This window comes from Pecten maximus, chromosome 12, assembly GCF_902652985.1.
Source record: "Pecten maximus chromosome 12, xPecMax1.1, whole genome shotgun sequence".
Taxonomy (NCBI): domain Eukaryota; kingdom Metazoa; phylum Mollusca; class Bivalvia; order Pectinida; family Pectinidae; genus Pecten; species Pecten maximus.
Window position 1 is genome coordinate 12,529,426 of NC_047026.1, and position 21,090 is coordinate 12,550,515.

General features: G+C 36.4%; 1 protein-coding gene across 1 annotated transcript; it reads left to right on the plus strand.

The window, feature by feature from the left end:
• The first annotated feature begins 6,685 nt into the window (after positions 1-6,685).
• Positions 6,686-9,362, plus strand: LOC117339500 (toll-like receptor 8). Its single transcript, XM_033901135.1, has one exon. The coding sequence runs from the start codon at positions 7,350-7,352 to the stop codon at positions 9,030-9,032; it is 1,683 nt and encodes a 560-aa protein (XP_033757026.1). The 5' UTR covers positions 6,686-7,349; the 3' UTR covers positions 9,033-9,362.
• The last annotated feature ends 11,728 nt before the right edge of the window (positions 9,363-21,090 follow it).

Here is a 21,090-nt window from a genome sequence, read left to right on the forward strand (position 1 = left end):
AATCCATTCTCCACATGTTTGTCTTCTGTAACCTCACTTACAACGTGGATCAGTGACAGTTTTCGGGCTGATGGGTATCCTATTATGGATCCTTGTCTGTGTCCCTTTACAATGTAAAATGTCAAAGTGTCAAACTGTTTGCTGGTCTCCACACTAAGATCACATTTTCCCACGACTGATAATGGCTTCCCACCACCGTATGGTATCAGTTTGTTGTTTGCACGGGTGACAGACGGCTTACCCATGTTCTCATACGCTGTTTCATCAAGTATATTGACCGACGATCCACTGTCCAATAGTACCTTCAGTGGTATGTTGTTCACTTTCAGAGTGATATTTGGAGCCTCGTTTACTGATCTCACATGTTCAGAATTTGTAAAAGTCTCCTTTATCCCATAACAATAATCGTCGTCAGTGTCTGCGTCTCCATGTTGTTGTCTTATGGTGCTGTTACTCGCAGATTGACCAGCGTCATCTTGAATAGCCTTCACATTCCGCCCCTTCCCCTTTTCAGAACGGGATCGGCACATTTTCATGTAATGATTACTTTAACCGCACGAGTGACAGTTCTTTCCCTTAGCCGGACACTGTCCTTGGTGAGGGTATGAGCCTCCACACTGCATACACTTCTTACTTGTCTCACCTTGTTTGTGTGTCCAACTCTTGGTTGTTTTGTGTTGTTTTCTGTTGTACGTTTTACGATCAGACTGTCAGGTTATTAGTATGACCTACTGCATTAACACTGAAACTTGAATCCGTGCTCCATTGCCGTAGCTTGGACGTCTGACAATTCCAGCGTTCTGCCCAACGTTAATATGGCATTCAGGTCTTTGTCGGGTTCCTTTAGTGCCCTTCTCCTGAGCCTGTTGGATTTACAGTATTGTATCATCTGCGCCAATATTTCTGCCGTCCACAAACCCACAATCTTTTGCTAACCGCCTAAGTTCTGTGACGTATTCGTTAGGGTTTGCACGTCAGTCTGTTTACAGTTTCTGAAGTTATAGACCTCCATCTGCTGATTTTTTTTTCGGTTTGAAATATGTCTCGAGCACCTGCTTTGTAGCAAGATATGACGGTTCGGTATCTCCTTTTTCTGCCTCATATATATCATACACCCGCTCACCTGCATAGTGTAGAAGTAGTGCTCTTTTCCGATCGTCTTCATCGGCCTCGGTGATATCCATTGCCACGAGCAAATTTTCTAGTCGCCCGATCCAACGCTCCCATCTTGGACCTGCGTTGTTTTTATTACTTTCCGTGTCGAACGACGGAAATATTGGCAAGGAAGTCATGTTAGGTTTATCCTCGTCGCCATAATGTAGTGTCTATGTATGGATGGCTTCTTTGTAGTCATCATTAATTTTGATCACAAACCGACAACAAGTATCATGCTTGGCTGCCTCGTGTTTATTACTCAATATTCACTTCCGGCACTTCCGGTTATTACAAATAACGGACTGACAATACTAAAGATACGGAACGAATTATAAGTATATAACATTACACAATGTTATACAATGTAGATACTACAGACACCAGCTTTGCTTGGAATATCATTCAAGGATGATCTACCTAACGAAGGTTATGGATGGGTCTAGCAACTTGCTCCAAACAAGAGAGTGCTCTTGAGATCGTCCCATGTTGAACTGTGTTGATAGTCGAGTAGATTTATGTTTCTGTGTACAGAGATCTGAAAGGATCGAACATCATGTTCGGATCTTTGGGTCAAATTGTCATTACTTTAAGTGATGAAGTGTATATGTTATCAGCTTACTCGATGTTGATCGCAATAAAAAGTGTTTACAGTGTTATATTGACCCAGTAATGCCTAGTTATATATTGCTTGTCATTATTATTAGTGATTGGGATTTTTGCCATTCAATTTCTGTTGTTTTTTTCTGGCGCTGTGATTTGTTACGCGTTTCCTGCTATCTTCCGATTTGTTCGTCAGACCTGACAACATAATTCGTCATTTATTTGAAACTATTAAGGCTTGCATATTTATTGATAGATATATTGGGTCGCACCCAACCGTAGTACTTAAATATAAAACATTCGAGTTGGGAAAAAAACTACTGTACAGTACCGTTCTCCACTCTATTTCAAGTTATTACGTCTTTCATCTTATTATTGTATACACGCCCCGCGAACAAACGTCAACAGCATTGACCTTTTCTGTTTACATGTACGTAACAGTACACGTTGTTAAGCCTTTGTTATGATGCAGAAAATTAATTAATTAGTGTTTGTATCTGTTGAATTATAATACGGGACATTTTTATCACAATAGGTGGGTGGATGGTTGGCTTGGTCAATTTTGTATGTGGATGAAAATTGGTACAAAGGGGCTATGAGAACAACAAAGTAACATTTTCGGACAGTTTGGTTACCACGGTAACGGAATTGAGGCCTCTAATTGGCCTACTAGCCGGGAATGACCCAAGAACTAGTCGCCTATAGTCCCAAGTCTCTCTCTGTGCTCTCTCTCTCTCACTCTCTCTCTCTCTCTCTGTGTGCGCTCTCTCTCTCTCTGTGCGCGCTCTCTCTCTCTCTCTCTGCTCTCTCTCTCTGTCTCTCTCTGTGCTCTCTCTCTGTGCTCTCTGTGCTCTCTCTCTCTGTGCTCTCTCTCTCTCTCTCTCTCATTCTCTGTGCTCTCTCTCTCTGTGCTCTCTCTCTCTCTCCCTCCCTCCCTCTCTCTCTCTCTCTCTCTCTCTCTCTCTCTCTCTCTCTCTCTCTCTCTCTCTCTCTCATAGGTAATTGTATACCTCGTGTCTAAGTAGACAGAGTTCTGATGTAAATGACATTGAATACCCAGGGACAGTGTCCGTGTCAACAGGTAGTAGCCACGTCTATACATATACTGCCCTTTGGACACAAACATGTTAAGATAAAGTACCTCTGAATATAAATTTCCGTAACTTTAATAATTTGGATAGATTTTGAAATAAATCATTATACTTCATATGGGTTTGTAAACGTATACTCCAATATTTGCTTCCTTAACAGAATGGTAGCTATACTAAGACCTGTCTGCAGGTTATGTCTACTTGTGCTGTGATATGCCGTCTTAACATAAATATATTATCTGTTATGAATGAAATAGCCATATCTAAGTCATGCATATGGTAGGATCAATTTACGAGACGTTAATATAGACTAATCCACTGGTAGCCTCTACAACTAAATTTTATGTTAAACACATTGAAAAGGATAATACTTTTTAGAGATAACCTTCTGTTTATTTAAGAGAGATAGGAACTTTTAATTGGAGTCATATGCAAAATTGCATAACATAATCTCTAATAAAACAGAAATATGTAAACTGTCCTATGTCATTAACGGAAATTGAAAAAAAACAACATCAGAACAACTATGACATATACACCCTCTCCAATATAGACGTAATATGCATCTTTAGCCTAACATCGATTAAATACCGATAAATTTGAGAGGAACGTATCACTAAAAATCACAAAATCACATTCAAAGATTTAATGAAGGATAAGGGGCCTTTTCTTCGCGGGAAACATTTGGCTTAATTATGACCGAGTTCATCATACTTTTGTAACATTTCTCTACAGGTTTATAGAGCTTAACAGTCATGTGTTTATATGATAATTCATCTGTAACATATTATTTGGTTCTTAACTGACAAAACCTGAATTAGGAATGCGCGTGTAAATGCTCATGATTTTAACCAATCAGAAACGTCAAAAAGTAGAACAGGATGGGAATCGCCAGTCTGAATATCTTGTGTAAATAATTACGTATTGGTTGGTGGTAGGTGGGTTGGCATCCTTTGACAGTCGTAAGCCTGTGTTCATGTTCATGTTAAAGTTTCATATCAAATATTGGGTGATACATGTGATACAAAATAGTCCTTATTTATATGATGGGATCTTGTTATAAGAGCCTAGAAACCAAACCTTACTATTGTGACCTGTGTCCCCTAAAACAGTACTGCTATATCCGTACCCTTTTTTTTTTTATTATACAGTCACTTGCCTTTAAATGAAAACTCTCTATATTTCACAACAATCCCAAAAGTTATATATAGATTGATATCAATATCTCTTGATGGACCGGATGGAAGCACATGAAGGATCTAACTGAGAGAGGAAACCAAAGCACCCGAAAAAAACCCATGAGGAATCGAATCCTGACGATATAGATGAAAGCAGGTGTGTCACTACTGGTAGCCATAATTCATTAGGCGTTATTACTTGTGTCTGCCTTTGTTATGCCTTTACATGGACTCAGCCATGCATGCCAGTTCTATACAATTTTGATTCAATAGTTATTTATAGATACAAGCAACATGATATACTTCCGGGTATATCGAGACACAAAATGGCCAACACAATGATTGTACTGGTATTATGTGTACTGTGGATTCTTCGTTATTCATGTAAATTAACATGATTTATGGTAAACCAGCATGATTATGACCTGGGTATCATGACATTTTTATTATAAATATTTCTACTTGGTAGTATTGCTTGGTGTTTAGTTGTAGATACTGAAAACAAAATAACTTACCTGTAGCTTTTTTATAATTTAATTCATGTTTCTTGTTTGTACATGTGTGTGTCGTAAAACCTCCTGCTTTAATTATATTCTAAAACTCAGCAAATATTGTATTTCCCCTTACCAGAGATGAATGGACTATCAGAGTTGAGAAGCACTACGGTCAACCTTAAGACAATAGGTGTCCTCACACTGTTCTGTTAAAACTCGCTCACACTAGATCTCCTGATGATTTCCTTTTTTATACAAACCCCCATTGTGTGTATTACTATATCAAATACACACCGCTACATACAAGCGTATACTTGTTCATGTATACTTAAACATACAATAACATGTGTGTGTAAATATAAACATACATTTAATTGATATTTTCCTGGTATCACTGAAAAAAGATTCATAGACATATAAATCAACTGTCAACTTCTATATATCTCGTGATTTTCTTTATTTAAATAAAGCGTTTGCCCGTTTATTAAAATCTGGAATACTACATAAAAACTAAATATGCTTCCATATTTGATAGTTTTAGTAAATGTCATACCTATTTAACCTACGGTGGCTGATTTGTACCAATTCCTCTTTTCGACCCGAAGAGACGAAGATTAACAAACCTTAATTTTTGTTTTTTAATTTTGGTCTTTTCGGGCCGAAAAGAGGATACTTAAACTTATTTAGATTTTGTTTTTTCGGGGCGAAAAGACGAAAAGCGAATTGGCACAAATCAGCCACCATATTAGCCTGTTGTGTTTACCTCCAAATCACTTTTCCAGTTGGGACGTACAGTTATGTTTATAAGCAAATAATTTTGAAAAATTAACCGAAAGATCATTGATTGCTGATTTTTTCTACTCTACCTACCGAAACATATATCAGCAACACAGAAATGGTTTTTTTTCGTGTAACTGGTATGTTGTGGATCCGGAGTCGTCCAAGATTTTATAACAGTCATTTCAGCCGACCCATCACCTCGTCAATTTCAATGAAGAAACTTAGAACTATCAACTAGAATGACTGGGTGGTCTTCAATGTGTTCAAAATATCTGTATGAAGCAATACATTTCATATCGACTAAGGTCCAATCTTAAGATCGATTTTAAAGGGACATCACGGTAAAAACGTTGTAATTTTCATTGAATGTACGTGTTTTGTTCCTTTCCAGTTATGTTTCTGTGCTATCCCAATATTCACAGTCGATCCCTATGTCCAGATTGACCACTCGATCCCCTCTAAATTTAGCCCGGAAATTATCTTTAAATCATCACGTGACTGTTTTGAAATCGAGGCATATTTTATTTGTAAACACTAAACACACGATAGCTTACAAGTCGAAATATTCCATCTGGGTTAGTTGGATAACAAAGTATATAGTGGTTTAAATGTTAAATAACACGTTCTGTATATATTCCGGCGCAAATATTTATGTGTATATAAGTGTAAACTCTGTACATATAGTATAGTGACAGTAGCGATGTACTGGTACAGACTGTATAACTATTACCGAGTTTGTGTAAGTATTACCGAGTTTGTGTAAATATTACCAAGATTGTCATGACCTACTATCCAGCAATCAAGCACAATACGAGCAGCGTCCGTATTACGTCAGTCATTGTCTTCATATTTGAACTGTTCCAATCTATTGTACTGCTTCCCCATTGTAATTCCAGGATTGTCTTTGACACATTTGGCCATTATTCTGTTTAATGCGGAAGCTGTTATCGTTTTCAACCGCAGTCGATTAACGTTGGAAGCCATTTTTGTTTTCCGGTGTTTTAGTTTGTTGTGCGCATGCGTTTTATCGTGTATGTCACAAAATTTACATATCCAGACTGTTGATCAACGAATTGTGATAACCTTTTTATAATTAATAATTGATGTTTTTTATGTACGTACATGTATATCATCAAATTCGAATGGTTATTGTTCATAAGGTTATATTTTTTAAAGATATACCCAATAATATGAAAAAAATACAAAATAATATTTGGTTTACCGTGATGTCCCTTTAATGTCTGATTACGATTTGTAAATTTCATAAGTATGCTTGTCATATTGTTTGATCACGTTAATCTGAGTCTTAAGATATTTTGTCGTTATTTTAAATAATATTTGATAATAATTTTACATTTTAAGACTACATATAATTGTTTTATTATTTTAGATGCGTTTCCGGTTTGCTGTAATATCACAAGGACACAAGGGGAGAGTCACGTGATTTGTTCGAGGTGTCGTCTGCTTGTTGTACCCAAGGATTTACCGACAAACATAACTGTGCTGAATCTAGGTGACAACAATCTGAACATTCTACAGCGAGACTCGTTTCCAAAGCTACCGCTATTAAAGAGCTTGTATCTTCACAGGAACCGACTAGTTAGTATCTTGTCCGGAACATTCGACAACCTTCGGAATATTGAGAATCTTGATCTCTCAGACAATGCACTTGATCATTTGTCGTTGGATTCCACCATATTTGAAAGTCTTAAAAACCTTAAACATTAAAAATACACAGAAACAACTTTTATTTGAACAAAGTGTACCCCGTGGCTATTTCGACAATATCTCACCTTGAAATTCTATACCTAGATATTTTCGCAGGCTTTTCATTTGATGATGAGTTTTTAAACCTGACTCGGCTTCAAAAGATATATCTTTCTGCTACAGGGCCGGGGTTCGTGTCTTTATTTAATGCTTCATTCCAAGGACTAAAGCAGTCAAATATAACAGAACTAAGTATCACTGCATTTATCAAGAATATCGAAAAAAGTTTTCTATCTCCATTTCCCGAACTTACGGCATTAAAATTAGAAACCACATATCATCCAATGACTATCCATGATGCTCTTCAGGGACTGTATGGGGTTAAAGGAAGAAAAATGGATTCATTGTTACTTAAAGGATTCCGAGAACGATTTCCTAAAGGTTCGACTCTGTTGGAAGCGGATATGGTTTACCTGGGATCTATATGTGTCAAGAATCTCTTCTTGGTAGATGATGGTATTGCAGCCATAGGGACTGAATGTATGACAGCCTGGACAACCAAAACATGTATTGAGGTATTAGATGTTTCGTGGAATATGTTCCACATGCCAAACACGCTTCCTCTGTTGGTACTTTTTTCGTCGCTTACTCATCTTTACGCTACACACTCTGATGACATTTCTGCCGGGAAGAGAAGCATTTTGGCATCGAGTGAACCGATCTTTTTCCTCCCAAGGAATCTTCTTTATATAAACATGGCTCACAATAAAATGTCCGGACCGTTTATCAATATGACCATAGGAGGACATAACAGCCTAAAGGTGTTGAATATAAGCAATTCAAACCGGCATCTACATTGTTCTTATGCAATTATCAAAAGTCTTGCCCATTTGAAGGAACTCGACATGTCCGGTGTCGACTGTTCATTAATAAGTCATAATATGTTCTCGGAGCTTCCTAATATATCGCGACTCACTGCAAGACAATGTGATCTAAAAAAAGTCATCGCTTTTAACACCCCCTCAATATTCAAAGGGCTTCACAATCTTTCTTCCGTCGATATATCCTCAAATGATCTTGATAGTCTAAACATAAGCTTATTTGCAGATCAGAAAGAATCTCTCAACTCTTTAACTCTTTCTAGAAATTATTTTGATCGAATTCCTACGCAGTTGCTTACGAAGTTAACAGTTCTGGAAAAACTTGATATGAGTAATAACCTCATATCGACTTTGAAGGAACCCGAATATACTTTATTGGAAGAATTGAACACCAAATCAGGAAAAATGCAAATTGCTCTATTTGGGAATCCATTAGTATGTAGCTGTGATAATTTGGACTTTCTTTCGTGGCTAGAAACAACACAGGCTGTATACAAAAAGCTCGATCTGATGTGTTCAACTCCAGAGGGCAACCAAATGAAGATCGGAGAATTCCTTGATTCGTTTGATCAGTTCAAGGAAGATTGTGTTTCTCAAACATGGCTTATAATTTCTATTACTCTGACCGTGCTTTTCTTTGTGTTGGGTTTACTTTCTCGAGCGGCTTGGCGACGCAGTGTGTGGTTACGAGTGATGTGTCGTCAACCGGTAAAACATACATCATATACAAGTGACATATATATATGTTATTGCAACGACGATTCCGGTTGGGTAGCAAAAACATTAATTCCGTGGTTGGACGAGAAAGAAATTGAATATTTGTTTGAAGATAAAAGCTTTCAGCCTGGCCGAGACAGCGCTGATAACATTATGGACGCTATAGATTGTTCACGTCAAACTGTATTTGTTGTGAGCTGTTCTTTCTTAGAACAGGAATGGACAACGTTTACTTTGAGATTAACAAATGAATATTCTTATCGCGATGGACGACAGAACATGAACATAATTATTTTATTGAACGATATAAAAAAGAGCGAGCTTCCAAAACTCGTCCGGAAGAACTGGGATATGATACGTCCTTTACGTTGGCCAAACGAAAATAATACACCACCAGAAAAACTAACTGCATTTCAGGATCGGTTTTAGGAAAGATTGGCAAAATGCATTCGACGAGGAAAGGACCACTTGATGCCTACACGTGTGTCAGAGTCCTTCTTATAAATGCGTTATAATATTTCGATTTAAAGAAATAATTCTTGATGTATATTGCAGTTGGAGTAATATGCGGCAAAGTATATACTGCTTATTGTTTTCTGCTGCTATAGCAACCAGTGAGAGTCATTTGGTGTGTGTGTCCAATTATGAATTAGTAAGATACATTGATAGGAATCTTTATGACGATACAGTATTTTTTGTTTTAAACCGACAATAACATAATGCAGATATTCTTGTGAAAGACATTATTTCCTCTTTAGATTGTTGTCATTTTTGTGACCAGTATTTTGGTTATATATGTAATCGGTTATCATTGTTTATATATAATCGATTGATGATTTAGTAAATGACGTTATGCTCCATAACAGGCATAACTGCTGACAAAATGAAATTGGACACGTCAATCATGTTATTTATCATCTATAACAAGGTATGTTATTTATCACCAATAACAAGGTGTGTTATTTATCACCAATAACAAGGTGTGTTATTTATCACCAATAACAAGGTGTGTTATTTATCACCAATAACAAGGTGTTATTTATCACCAATAACAAGGTGTGTTATTTATCAGCTATAACAAGGTATGTTATTTATCACCAATAACAAGGAGTTATTTATCACTAATAACAAGGTGTGTTATTTATCACCAATAACAAGGTGTGTTATTTATCACAAATAACAAGGTGTTATTCATCACCAATAACAAGGTGTGTTATTTATCAGCTATAACAAGATATGTTATTTATCACCAATAACAAGGTGTGTTATTTATCACCAATAACAAGGTGTGTTATTTATCACCAATAACAAGGTATGTTATTTATCACCAATAACAAGGTGTGTTATTTATCACCAATAACAAGGTGTTATTCATCACCAATAACAAGTTATGTTATTTATCACTAATAACAAGGTATGTTATTTATCACCAATAACAAGGTGTTATTTATCACCAATAACAAGGTGTGTTATTTATCACCAATAACAAGGTGTGTTATTTATCAGCTATAACAAGGTGTGTTATTTATCACCAATAACAAGGTGTTATTTATCACCAATAACAAGGTATGTTATTTATCACCAATAAAAAGGTGTTATTTATCACCAATAACAAGGTGTTATTTATCACCAATAACAAGGTATGTTATTTATCACCAATAACAAGGTGTGTTATTCATCACCAATAAAAAGGTGTTATTTATCACCAATAACAAGGTGTTATTTATCACCAATAACAAGGTGTTATTTATCACCAATAACAAGGTGTGTTATTCATCACCAATAAGCAGGTGTGTTATTTATCACCAATAACAAGGTATGTTATTTATCAGCTATAACACTAACCAAGTGACTAAGCTAATTACCTTTTACTTTTAACTTACTTATGCCTATAACACCTCCTGGAGCATAGATATCCAACGAGAATTCTCCAAGCATCTCCATCGTGTGTCTTCCCCTCCAAATGTACCCAACTTACCCTAACATTTTATACGCCATTTCCAGGTATTACTACTTCTTTGTGTGCCCTTTACCTTAAATCCATTTGTCAGCTATATATCAGTAACATGTTTAATATTTCCTGAATTTCTGATGATGTTCATTTTCTTTGCTGGTACCAAATGATGTCATAGAAGCTTCCAGATGACTCCTTTGTCTACGTTTTCAAAGCTTTCTCGTAGTCTATGAAACGTATGTGAAGAAATGAGTCCCAAATACACGCCAGGCTATAGAATATGCATATCGAGGCATAATTAACCTATATGATACGATGTGTGAAAGATGGGTTTCCAGCAATGTTATTTTCCCATAGGGGTCGGTCAAAAAAGCTTAAAAATGAAGGATTGATATTGTAGCATTTTCCCCAAAAGCCATTTTTTTCATTTTTGGCACAAAAATGGCACTATATTTTTTTGCGTATGTACTTGTTTGGACTTGAATGCCTATATGTAAACGTTAGACTGCGGAGGCTACCAATAGCACATACAAACTATCGTAATTGATTCCGAGGCCATTTTGAAACCCCACCTTTGATACGTTTTCTTTATCTCATTACGTGACCGGTTAACCAACTTTAGATTTCAAGTGGATACCTACATAACGAATCTTTATATCATACTCTGGCACTCTAGTTGGCACGTAGCTTCATTTGTTAATGTTCATTAGTAGACTGGCCCCCTGTCTCTAGAATATTAAGATTATAAATAAAATCGACCTTTATGATTTTGGTCACTAGGATATGTCCGGTTCTAGTTTTAAACTAGGGGGAGATAATCTAGTATTAACATTTAGTGGAGCAGTTCTAACAAAAAACTTAGGGGCTGGTGGCCAGTCTAGTTCACTAGATACATTCTCATGTATACCGTTCGGCCAATTTTATTTATTTTAGTAACGAACATTGCATAGGTTGTTGTAGCTAATGCAATGTATGTGTAAACTTTATTTATTTTACAACAATTGCGAAACAAGTTATATCAAATTATTAATCACGCTTGTTGGCCCGGGTGGACGCGCGCAAGGGGGCCTTATTGTGGAAGAAAACCGGAGTACCCGGGGAAAACCCACGTGGTCGGACAGGTGACCTCATACCTTTTCACGTCCGATCAGGAATCGAACCTTGGCCGCCTAGGTGAAAGACAAGTGTGTTACCACTGTGTCACCCGACCACCCAGGTTGATATGTCAGTACTTTAGGCTGGGAGTTCCATCTAGCAATCATCATATTATCAAATATATTATTCAACCATATATGTATATCGTGTAGCTGAAATTGTCAGTAAATAATTTGCAGTTCAAGTATTGAGGATTCCAAACCGCCCTCCAAGTTCAAATGACTACATCTTTCATTTTAGATAAATCGATACGAGTTGTTTCCCTTATACCGCTGTAAACCCTATGAGCTGTAACGGTATGGTGTAAGTCATGGTACCCCTCTGGTCCAAAGATAACCTTCCTGTCACACTTTAAAGTACATCACCACCTCTAGCATTAATACAATATAGTCTTTCCCATTTTCTTTGACGTACTATCATGATATTGGCCGAGAAACATCGACAGATCGTTATTCTCAGAATGCACGCGAAGTTTTATCAATCCCACTGATGGGTTTTGCACGTGTTTGCTAAAGCTAGTCTTTTCCCGGACGGAATGTTAGCCTCGTTTGTGTTACAGTTCTTTACATCAGACACAAAGAAAGACGTATTGTTGTTTTATCATCTTTAATTAATCTCCCAAAACAATGCCAGAAATGCTATACCAACAAAATACCTGTAGACCTTTACATTTGTTTTCATATATAATCTTGATAATATAATATTGATATCATCTTGATAATATAATCTTGATATAATCTTGATAATATATTCTTGATATAATCTTGATATAATCTTGATATAATCTTGATAATATATTCTTGATATAATCTTGATAATATATTCTTGATAAAATTTTGATATTATAATCTCTATATAATCTTGATAATACAATCTTAATATAATCTTCATATAATCCTCAGCAATAACCCCACCTCCTCTACGAATACACGATCAAGTTGAAATTACTGTTGATCAAGAGAGTGATTTAGTTTGGTTTCGTACTGTTTAACGTCTATCAACAGCTAAGGTCATTTAAGGACGGCCTCCCCTGTGTGCGAGATGCATGTGTGTGGTGAAAGTTTGTGGTTTTTTGGGAAGCTGCGGTATATGTTCGTGTATGCTCCTTGTGATCGCGCTGAATTTTTGCCGACTTTATAGTGCTACCGCACTGAAGTAACTGCCAAAGCCACCAAGCAGGACACTCCACCCGGTCTCATCATACTGACAACGGGCGAACCAGTCGTCCCGATTCCAAGATACTGAGAGCTAAGCAGGAGTAGCAACTGTTAATTTAAGCTCACCTGCCCAAAAGGCAAGTGAGCTTATGCCGTGTCCGGCCGGCCGTCCGGCGTCTATTTTTTACTTTTAACAACTTCTTCTCAATAACAAAAAAAAAACCAGAGTGATAATATTGGGCCTGTAGTATGCAGGAGTGAAGGGGTACCAAGTTTGTTCAAATGAGTGACTATGACCAACATTCAAGGTGACAGGGGTCAAATAGGTTAAAATTTTAAAACGAATTCTTCTCAATAACCAAAAGACCCAGGAAGTTGATATTGGGCATGTTGCTTGCTATGGTATAGGGCTACCGAATTTGTTCAAATGAATGATTATGGAATACATTCAAGGTCACAGAGGTCAAATAGGTTTAAATCTTTCGGCAACTTCTACTCAATAACAAAGAGGTCCAGAAAGTTTATATTAGGCCTGTGTTATGCTGGAGTGAAGGGCTACTAACTTTGTTCAAATGAATGACCTTAACCTAGATTAAAGGTCACAGTGGTCAAATAAGCTAAAATACATTTGTACTTTACCAACTTCTTCTCAATAACTAATTGACCCAGGGAAGTTGATATTGGGCCTGTAGCTTGCTGGGGTAAAGGGCTACCTAGTTTGTTCAACTAAATGATCTTGACTTTCATTCAAGGTCACAGGGGTCAAAAAGGCTAAAATCTTTCAACGACTTCCATAAACAAGAGGCTATAAGTTTTGATATTTGGCCCGTAGCTTGATTGAATGTAGGGTTACTAAGTTTGTTCAGATGAATGACCTTGGCCTACAGTTAAGGTAACGGGGTCAAATAAGCTAAAATATTCAATCAATGATATCTAGATACCAAGAGACTCCAAGACCTGATTTTAGGACAGTAATTACTGGAATGAAGGCTTAAAAATAACTTTACGTAAAATAACCTAGCTAGCCTTATCTAACAAATTAATTAAGTGGAAATCAGCATTAATAAGTATCTGCATATAAATGACCTCGATCAAAGTGAGGGGCACTTTATTGAGGTTTGACTATTTATCAACTGACAAGGCAGGGAACTATATTTAGGTTTGACTGTAAATAAATTAACAAGAGTGCAATTACATCGAGGTTTGATTGTGTATAAATTTACAATTGAGGGGCATTATATCGAGGTTTGACAGTGTGTAAATTTACAATGGAGGGATATTATATCGAGGTTTTATTGTGTATAAATTTACAATGGTGGGGCATTATATCGAGGTTTTATTGTGTATAAATTTACAATGGAGAGGCATTATATCGAGGTTTTACTGTGTATAAATTTACAATGGAGGGGCATTATATCGAAGTTTTATTGTGTAAAAATTTACAATGGAGAGGCATTATATCGAGGTTTGACAGTGTTTAAATTTACAATGGAGGGGCATTATATCGAGGTTTGACTATGTATTAATTTACAATGAAGGGATATTATATCGAGGTTTTATTGTATATAAATTTACAACGGAGGGGCATTATATCAAGGTTTGATTGTGTATAAATTTACAATGGAGGGGCATTACATCGAGGTTTTATTGTGTATAAATTTACAATGGAGGGGCATTATATCGAGGTTTGACAGTGTATAAATTTACAATGGAGAGGCATTATATCGAGGTTTGACAGTGTCTAAATTTACAATGTAGAGGCGTTATATCAAGGTTTGATTGTGTATAAATTTACAATGGAGAGGCATTATATCGAGGTTTGACAGTGTCTAAATTTACAATGGAGAGGCATTATATCGAGGTTTGACAGTGTGTAAATTTACAATGGAGGGGCATTATACCGAGGTTTTATTGTGTATAAATTTACAATGGAGGGGCATTATATCGAGGTTTGATTGTGTATAAATTAACAATGAAGGGGCATTATATCAAGGTTTGATTGTGTATAAATTTACAATGGAGAGGCATTATATCAAGGTTTGATTGTGTATAAATTTACAATGGAGAGGCATTATATCGAGGTTTTATTGTGTAAAAATTTACAATGGAGAGGCATTATATCGAGGTTTGACAGTGTCTAAATTTACAATGGAGGGGCATTATATCGAGGTTTTATTGTGTATAAATTTACAATAGAGGGGCATTATATCGAGGTTTGACAGTGTCTAAATTTACAATGGAGAGGCATTATATCGAGGTTTGACAGTGTCTAAATTTACAATGGAGGTGTATTATATCGAGGTTTGACAGTGTTTAAATTTACAATGGAGAGGCATTATATCGAGGTTTGACAGTGTCTAAATTTACAATGGAGGTGCATTATATCGAGGTTTGACTGTCTATAAAATTACATTTGATAGGCATTATATCGAGGTTTGATTGTGTATAAATTTACAATGAAGGGGCATTATATCGAGGTTTTATTGTGTATAAATTTACAATGGAGGGGCATTATATCGAGGTTTGACTATGTATTAATTTAAAATGAAGGGGAATTATATCGAGGTTTTATTGTGTATAAATTTACAATGGAGGGGCATTATATCGAGGTTTGACTATGTATTAATTTACAATGAAGGGGAATTATATCGAGGTTTTATTGTGTATAAATTTACAATGGAGAGGCATTATATCGAGGTTTGACAGTGTCTAAATTTACAATGGAGGGCATTATATCGAGGTTTGATTTTTATAAATTTACAATGGAGAGGCATTATATCGAGGTTTGACAGTGTTTAAATTTACAATGGAGGGGCATTATATCGAGGTTTGACTGTCTATAAAATTACATTTGATAGGCATTATATCGAGGTTTGATTGTGTATAAATTTACAATGGAGGGGCATTATATCGAGGTTTGACTATGTATTAATTTACAATGAAGGGGAATTATATCGAGGTTTTATTGTGTATAAACTTACAATGAAGGGGCATTATATCGAGGTTTGACTGTGTATATTTACATTGGATGGGCAGTATATCGAGGCTTGACTGTGTATATTTACATTGGATGGGCAGTATATCGAGGTTTGACTGTGTATATTTACATTGGATGGGCAGTATATCGAGGTTTGACTGTGTATCAAATATCAGGAGGCATTATATTTACAATGGAGGGTCACTATATTGAGGATTGACTACATAATAATTAACAGGGAAAGGAGCATTTGATCAGGCTTTGACTGTATATAAATAACGGGGTATAATATATAAATATCTGTAATAAACCTGGGATATTACGTCAGGATGAATGTTGTGCATGCACATCTCTTTAAGCTGGCAATATCCATAAATAATTTATTGTTGAATCAGCGAACAAAATAGGTCACATGTGTACACAATTCTTAATAGTTTTGGATTCGCAAAGAAAATCAAGGATATTCATCGACACACAGGGATCAAATATATTGTAATGCATGGAGGAATATTATTTGTATACATATCTTTACCTCATCGTTATATGAATGTGTCAGGGTCCTGTGATGATAAATCGACAGCAGGTGAACACCCGATTGCCCGGAATCTGCTCGTTTGTGAAGAGTCGTTATGTTAAATTGTTTCAAGCAGGCAAGAATGTCTATTTCTCGATTCTGAATGCAAGCTATCTGTTAAGCCTTGAAACCTCTGCAAATTTATTTTTTATCATTAATTTTTTTTAAGAAGGAAGGGGAGCATAGGACGTTCGGAACATCTCTAGGTGTACGGTTACAATGTTAATTCAAAACATGTCGGCATAGCATGTTTTTTTCATTTTCAGCGAACACATCCTTCTTATTATGGAAATGAAAAATTTCGGTGGAATGGTAGGAAATAGGAAGAAAAAAGAAAGAAAAAACAAAGCTTCACAGTAAAAAAAAATGAGAGTACAATGTCGTACTCCTGTTTATAAGCTAACAAACAAGTACACTGAATCACATTCCCGGTACATGTCAAATTAATTTTATCTATTAATTATATTAATTATATTCCAGTGTGAAAACAAACCTTTTTATTCTTTTTTTCACATTACTGTACCATCACCTTGAAAGACATATGGTACAAACTGACCGGTTGGTTTGATATCATTTCTTCCTACGCGAAACTCTCTTGTATATACAGCTCATCTAGAGTCCAGTTAGATGTATGTAGTCATACCGAATCAAGATGATGTACAACATGTAGAGAAACAAACATCTTAATGTACTCTCTCGAATTTAATCCCAAATCACAAAAACAAAAATAACAACAACAACAAAAACAAAAACAAAAACAAATAAACAAAAACAAACAAAAACAAAACAAAACAAGAAAATAAATCATAATTATCATTATTATCAATCGTCAAGCTTACCAGGAAGTTGAAAGACCTGGCCAAATTCAAGAACGAGGTTAAAAGTCACTTGTTTATGTGAGCTTTTAAGGATCTCTTCCAGAGTCCATGTACACATTAACATCCAACTGCCCAAGACGATATAGGTTATTATATGTTCTGTACATCGTGTAACACTTGAAATGTATCATTATATTATGTAATGTGAAGTGATTTAAAGTAAAATTAGACCGTGCGCTATATAAGTGTTGTATATTATTATTATTCTCCATAGAATTATGAAAATATATACATCTATATTCACGTCTGAAAGTCACAGACTACCAGCCCGTATTTTTTGCAAAGAATTACCCAGCTGATTTCTTCCAATTGTTTAAATCGAAGACATCAGATAAGTAAACTGAAGGATTCCGGGGAAAACAAATGGATGTTAGCTGAGCTGTTAATTTGTTGTTACTGGAGAAATTTAATGGAATGCTACATGTAATGAATATATATATATTTGATTTCGTTAGTAGTGTAATTCACATAAAACTGTCGTTTCGGATTCTCGACTCGGACGTTGTTAGAGATTATCAGACTCAGATATCCAGGATTTTTCTATGAGGTAAAAGAGAGAGAAAATATGCAAACATATACAGTTATTGCATTTTCAAGAGAATCTCTTGTGTTATGTGTACCTGCTGTGCCCATGTACAGTTCATGGACTTGGGGAAAAAACCCCGGAATTTACAAGAACATTCTCTAGCTACACGTATATATAGCTAGGCACACCGATGCTTAAAGACACTGATTAATGTGCGCGTGCCTGATAACGCTAACTAGAGAAATTAATTCTCGTGTCGCTCGTGTTCTCCCTGCGCGTGCTATTCTGCTTGTTACGGTTTAATGTAAGGAATTTCATTAGTGATATTGAATTCTTGCGTCGGCGATCTCCAGTAATTAAGAGTCATTCAAAAAATATCTTTTGGTTATTTCGTGCACGTAAATGCATCTGATAACATAAACGGAAAACACGTGCATGCACGTTCGTGTACCTGTGTATTGGTACGTACGCGCAAAATTCTTTACATAATTATCATTTCTACTGGGTCAGAACACCGGACTACTTCCCATTGCGGATTGATTCATTTTGTCATGTAAATGACTGATAAGCCGGAAGTATGTGATGAACAACAGAGCCCGCGACTTTATACGCCATCGTACGTCACAGACAATAATGATGATGTAATCCAACGATATGCGTTACGTATCATCATCGTTCCGGAAACGTGTAAGATTTTAGTTGGTCCTGTTTGTTAGGGGTCTTACTATATTTACTTGTACTAAAAAGGACGTACAAATCCCCCCCCCCCCCCCCCCCCCCCCACATGTTCTTATGGTATTGCAGGATTTATTTTTCAAATTCAAATGGATAAATATTAAAATTACACTTTTTTACAAATAGTCGACCATTACACGTATACACTATAATACAGCTCAACTCACACAGTGTAACGGTGAACGTGTACACATATATCGGTACATAAGGAGTGTTTCCTGTTGTGTTGGAAGTTGACTGTGGAACCAGCATAGACCCTTGGAGAACGGAACTTATCATTTTAACAGGTGTAGACACTCAAATGTTCAAAACAAAACTTATTTAACAAATAAAAGATGGATTTGATACCAAATATTTGTCTAAACATTCGATGGATTGATTGGAAATATATTTGTTCATTTATTTCTAATATGAGGTTATGACGTCAGCACGTGACGTCAAAGTGGTATTAAGACATTGTACAATGATGTAGTTGCATAAGAACTACCTAGACGTGTCAATTAATTTTTGAACTCATAATTGAGTATGTAGAAAGTACATGTATATAAAAACAAAATGTAAATAGCCGTCTGCAGTCAATCATGCATGTCGCATTAAAGTATTCATCTAAACTAAGATACTATAAGCAGGTCAAATAAAACCACGAGCATCCGATACTCAGACACAGAAACATCCGATATTCAGACACGGAAACACCCGATACTCAGACACAGAATTATCGGATACTCAGATGTATGAAAATAGTCGATACTCAGACACGGTAACACCCGACAATCAGACACGGAAACACCCTATACTCAAATTCACAAAAAACGTCCGATACATTGTTACACCCGATACTCAGACACGGAAACCTCCGATACTCAGACACAGAAACATCGGATACTCAGATATACAGAAACAACCCATACTCAGACATAAAAAAAAAACGATACTCAGATACTAAAACACTCGATACTCAGATTCTCGGAAACAATCGATATCTAGACACAGAAACAATCGATATCTAGACACAGAAACAACCGATATTGAGACACTTAAACACCCGATACTCAGATTCTCGGAAACATGCAATACTCAGACACGAAAATACCCGATACTCAGATTCTCGGAAACATGCAATACTCAGACACGAAAACACCCGATACTCAGATTCTCGGAAACATGTGATACTCAGATTCATGAAAGTATTTGGATACGGCAAAATAAGTAGACAGTGTAGGGCGGATACTTGCCTTCAAACATTAACGCCCTAGTTCTCTGATGAAATAGGATAAGTAAATTGTATACAGTGTATGTGTGATTAATTAGTCTCTTATTAAGCAAAACGATCGTACCTTACACACTCACTCATCCTCCTACTTCAGCAGGAATCGGATGTTTTTAAACCAACATCACTCACATTCCATCAGCTATCCCCCTCCCCCTCCCCGAAACTAAACCACACACACACACTCGCCCTTTTTCCACTCTTCCCCTCAACCCCAACCTTCCCAACCCCGCCTCCATTAACCCCAATCCTTTTACAACCACTCCCAACCACCCCTCCCTCCAAACCACCCCTCCCCTCCCCCTCTCCCCCAACTACCCCTACCCACCCCAACCACCCCTCCCCCCAACCACCCCTCCACCCCTCCCCCCAACTACCCCTCCCCCCAACCACCCCACACCCATTCCGATGAGAGTATCGTTAACCATACCACCGACCTCATCTAAACCATGCGTTTCACTAGATTCTATTGTGTTTATTTTTAATTATTTGTAATCCGCCTGCAAGAAAAGAAATGTTCCTACGAAAATTTTCATCGTAAATATCATGGTGACATTAATTTTATGTTTTAAGTCAATTCAATAAGTCCCTAAACATGTAATAGCGTAATAAATGTGATTTATAACAAAACCTGATATCAATGTAATAAATCAGCTGATATGAATTGAAAATGATAATAATGACAAACAAACATATGTTTTACTGTAATAAAGTACACGATTATACAATGCGCTGGTTTGTGTGTTTATAAGGGATGCTTTAATGCGTATGAGAATTGAGTTACAAAACGATTGTGGATAAACGATCAGAGACCAACTCATACACCAATATCCGGAATGTTATAGTGATCGGGATTGTTTTAACATCTGTGTAAGCTAACCTTGAAGGAACGCAAATACTGGCCAGGAGAAGTCCGACCTAGTACAAGAGTTCGGCATTTAACACAATCCGGTGTATAGAGAATACAAACATTTGTACGCATACACGAGCTCAGTCTCTGTTTAGAACATTGGAGCATCGTCCTATAAAATTTTCCTAATCCACAGTCGCTCTACTTTCAAAGAGTTTGACGGGAGATTATTGTAGATAGAAGCCGTATTATATAACTTATTTTATAGTAGGACTTTCAAAATCCAAGATAACTAAAAGGAAACATTTTATTTTTAGCTTTTTGTGACTAAGTGCGGTGTTCTTGGCTATCATAAGACATGTTGATTCTGAGGCCGTGTAGAGTTGGTTTCTCTCCGGCAAACAGTTTCTT

Excerpts from the sequence above, each read along its gene's own strand:
- LOC117339500 (XM_033901135.1), top strand. The coding sequence starts at position 7,350 with ATGACTATCCATGATGCTCTTCAGGGACTGTATGGGGTTAAAGGAAGA.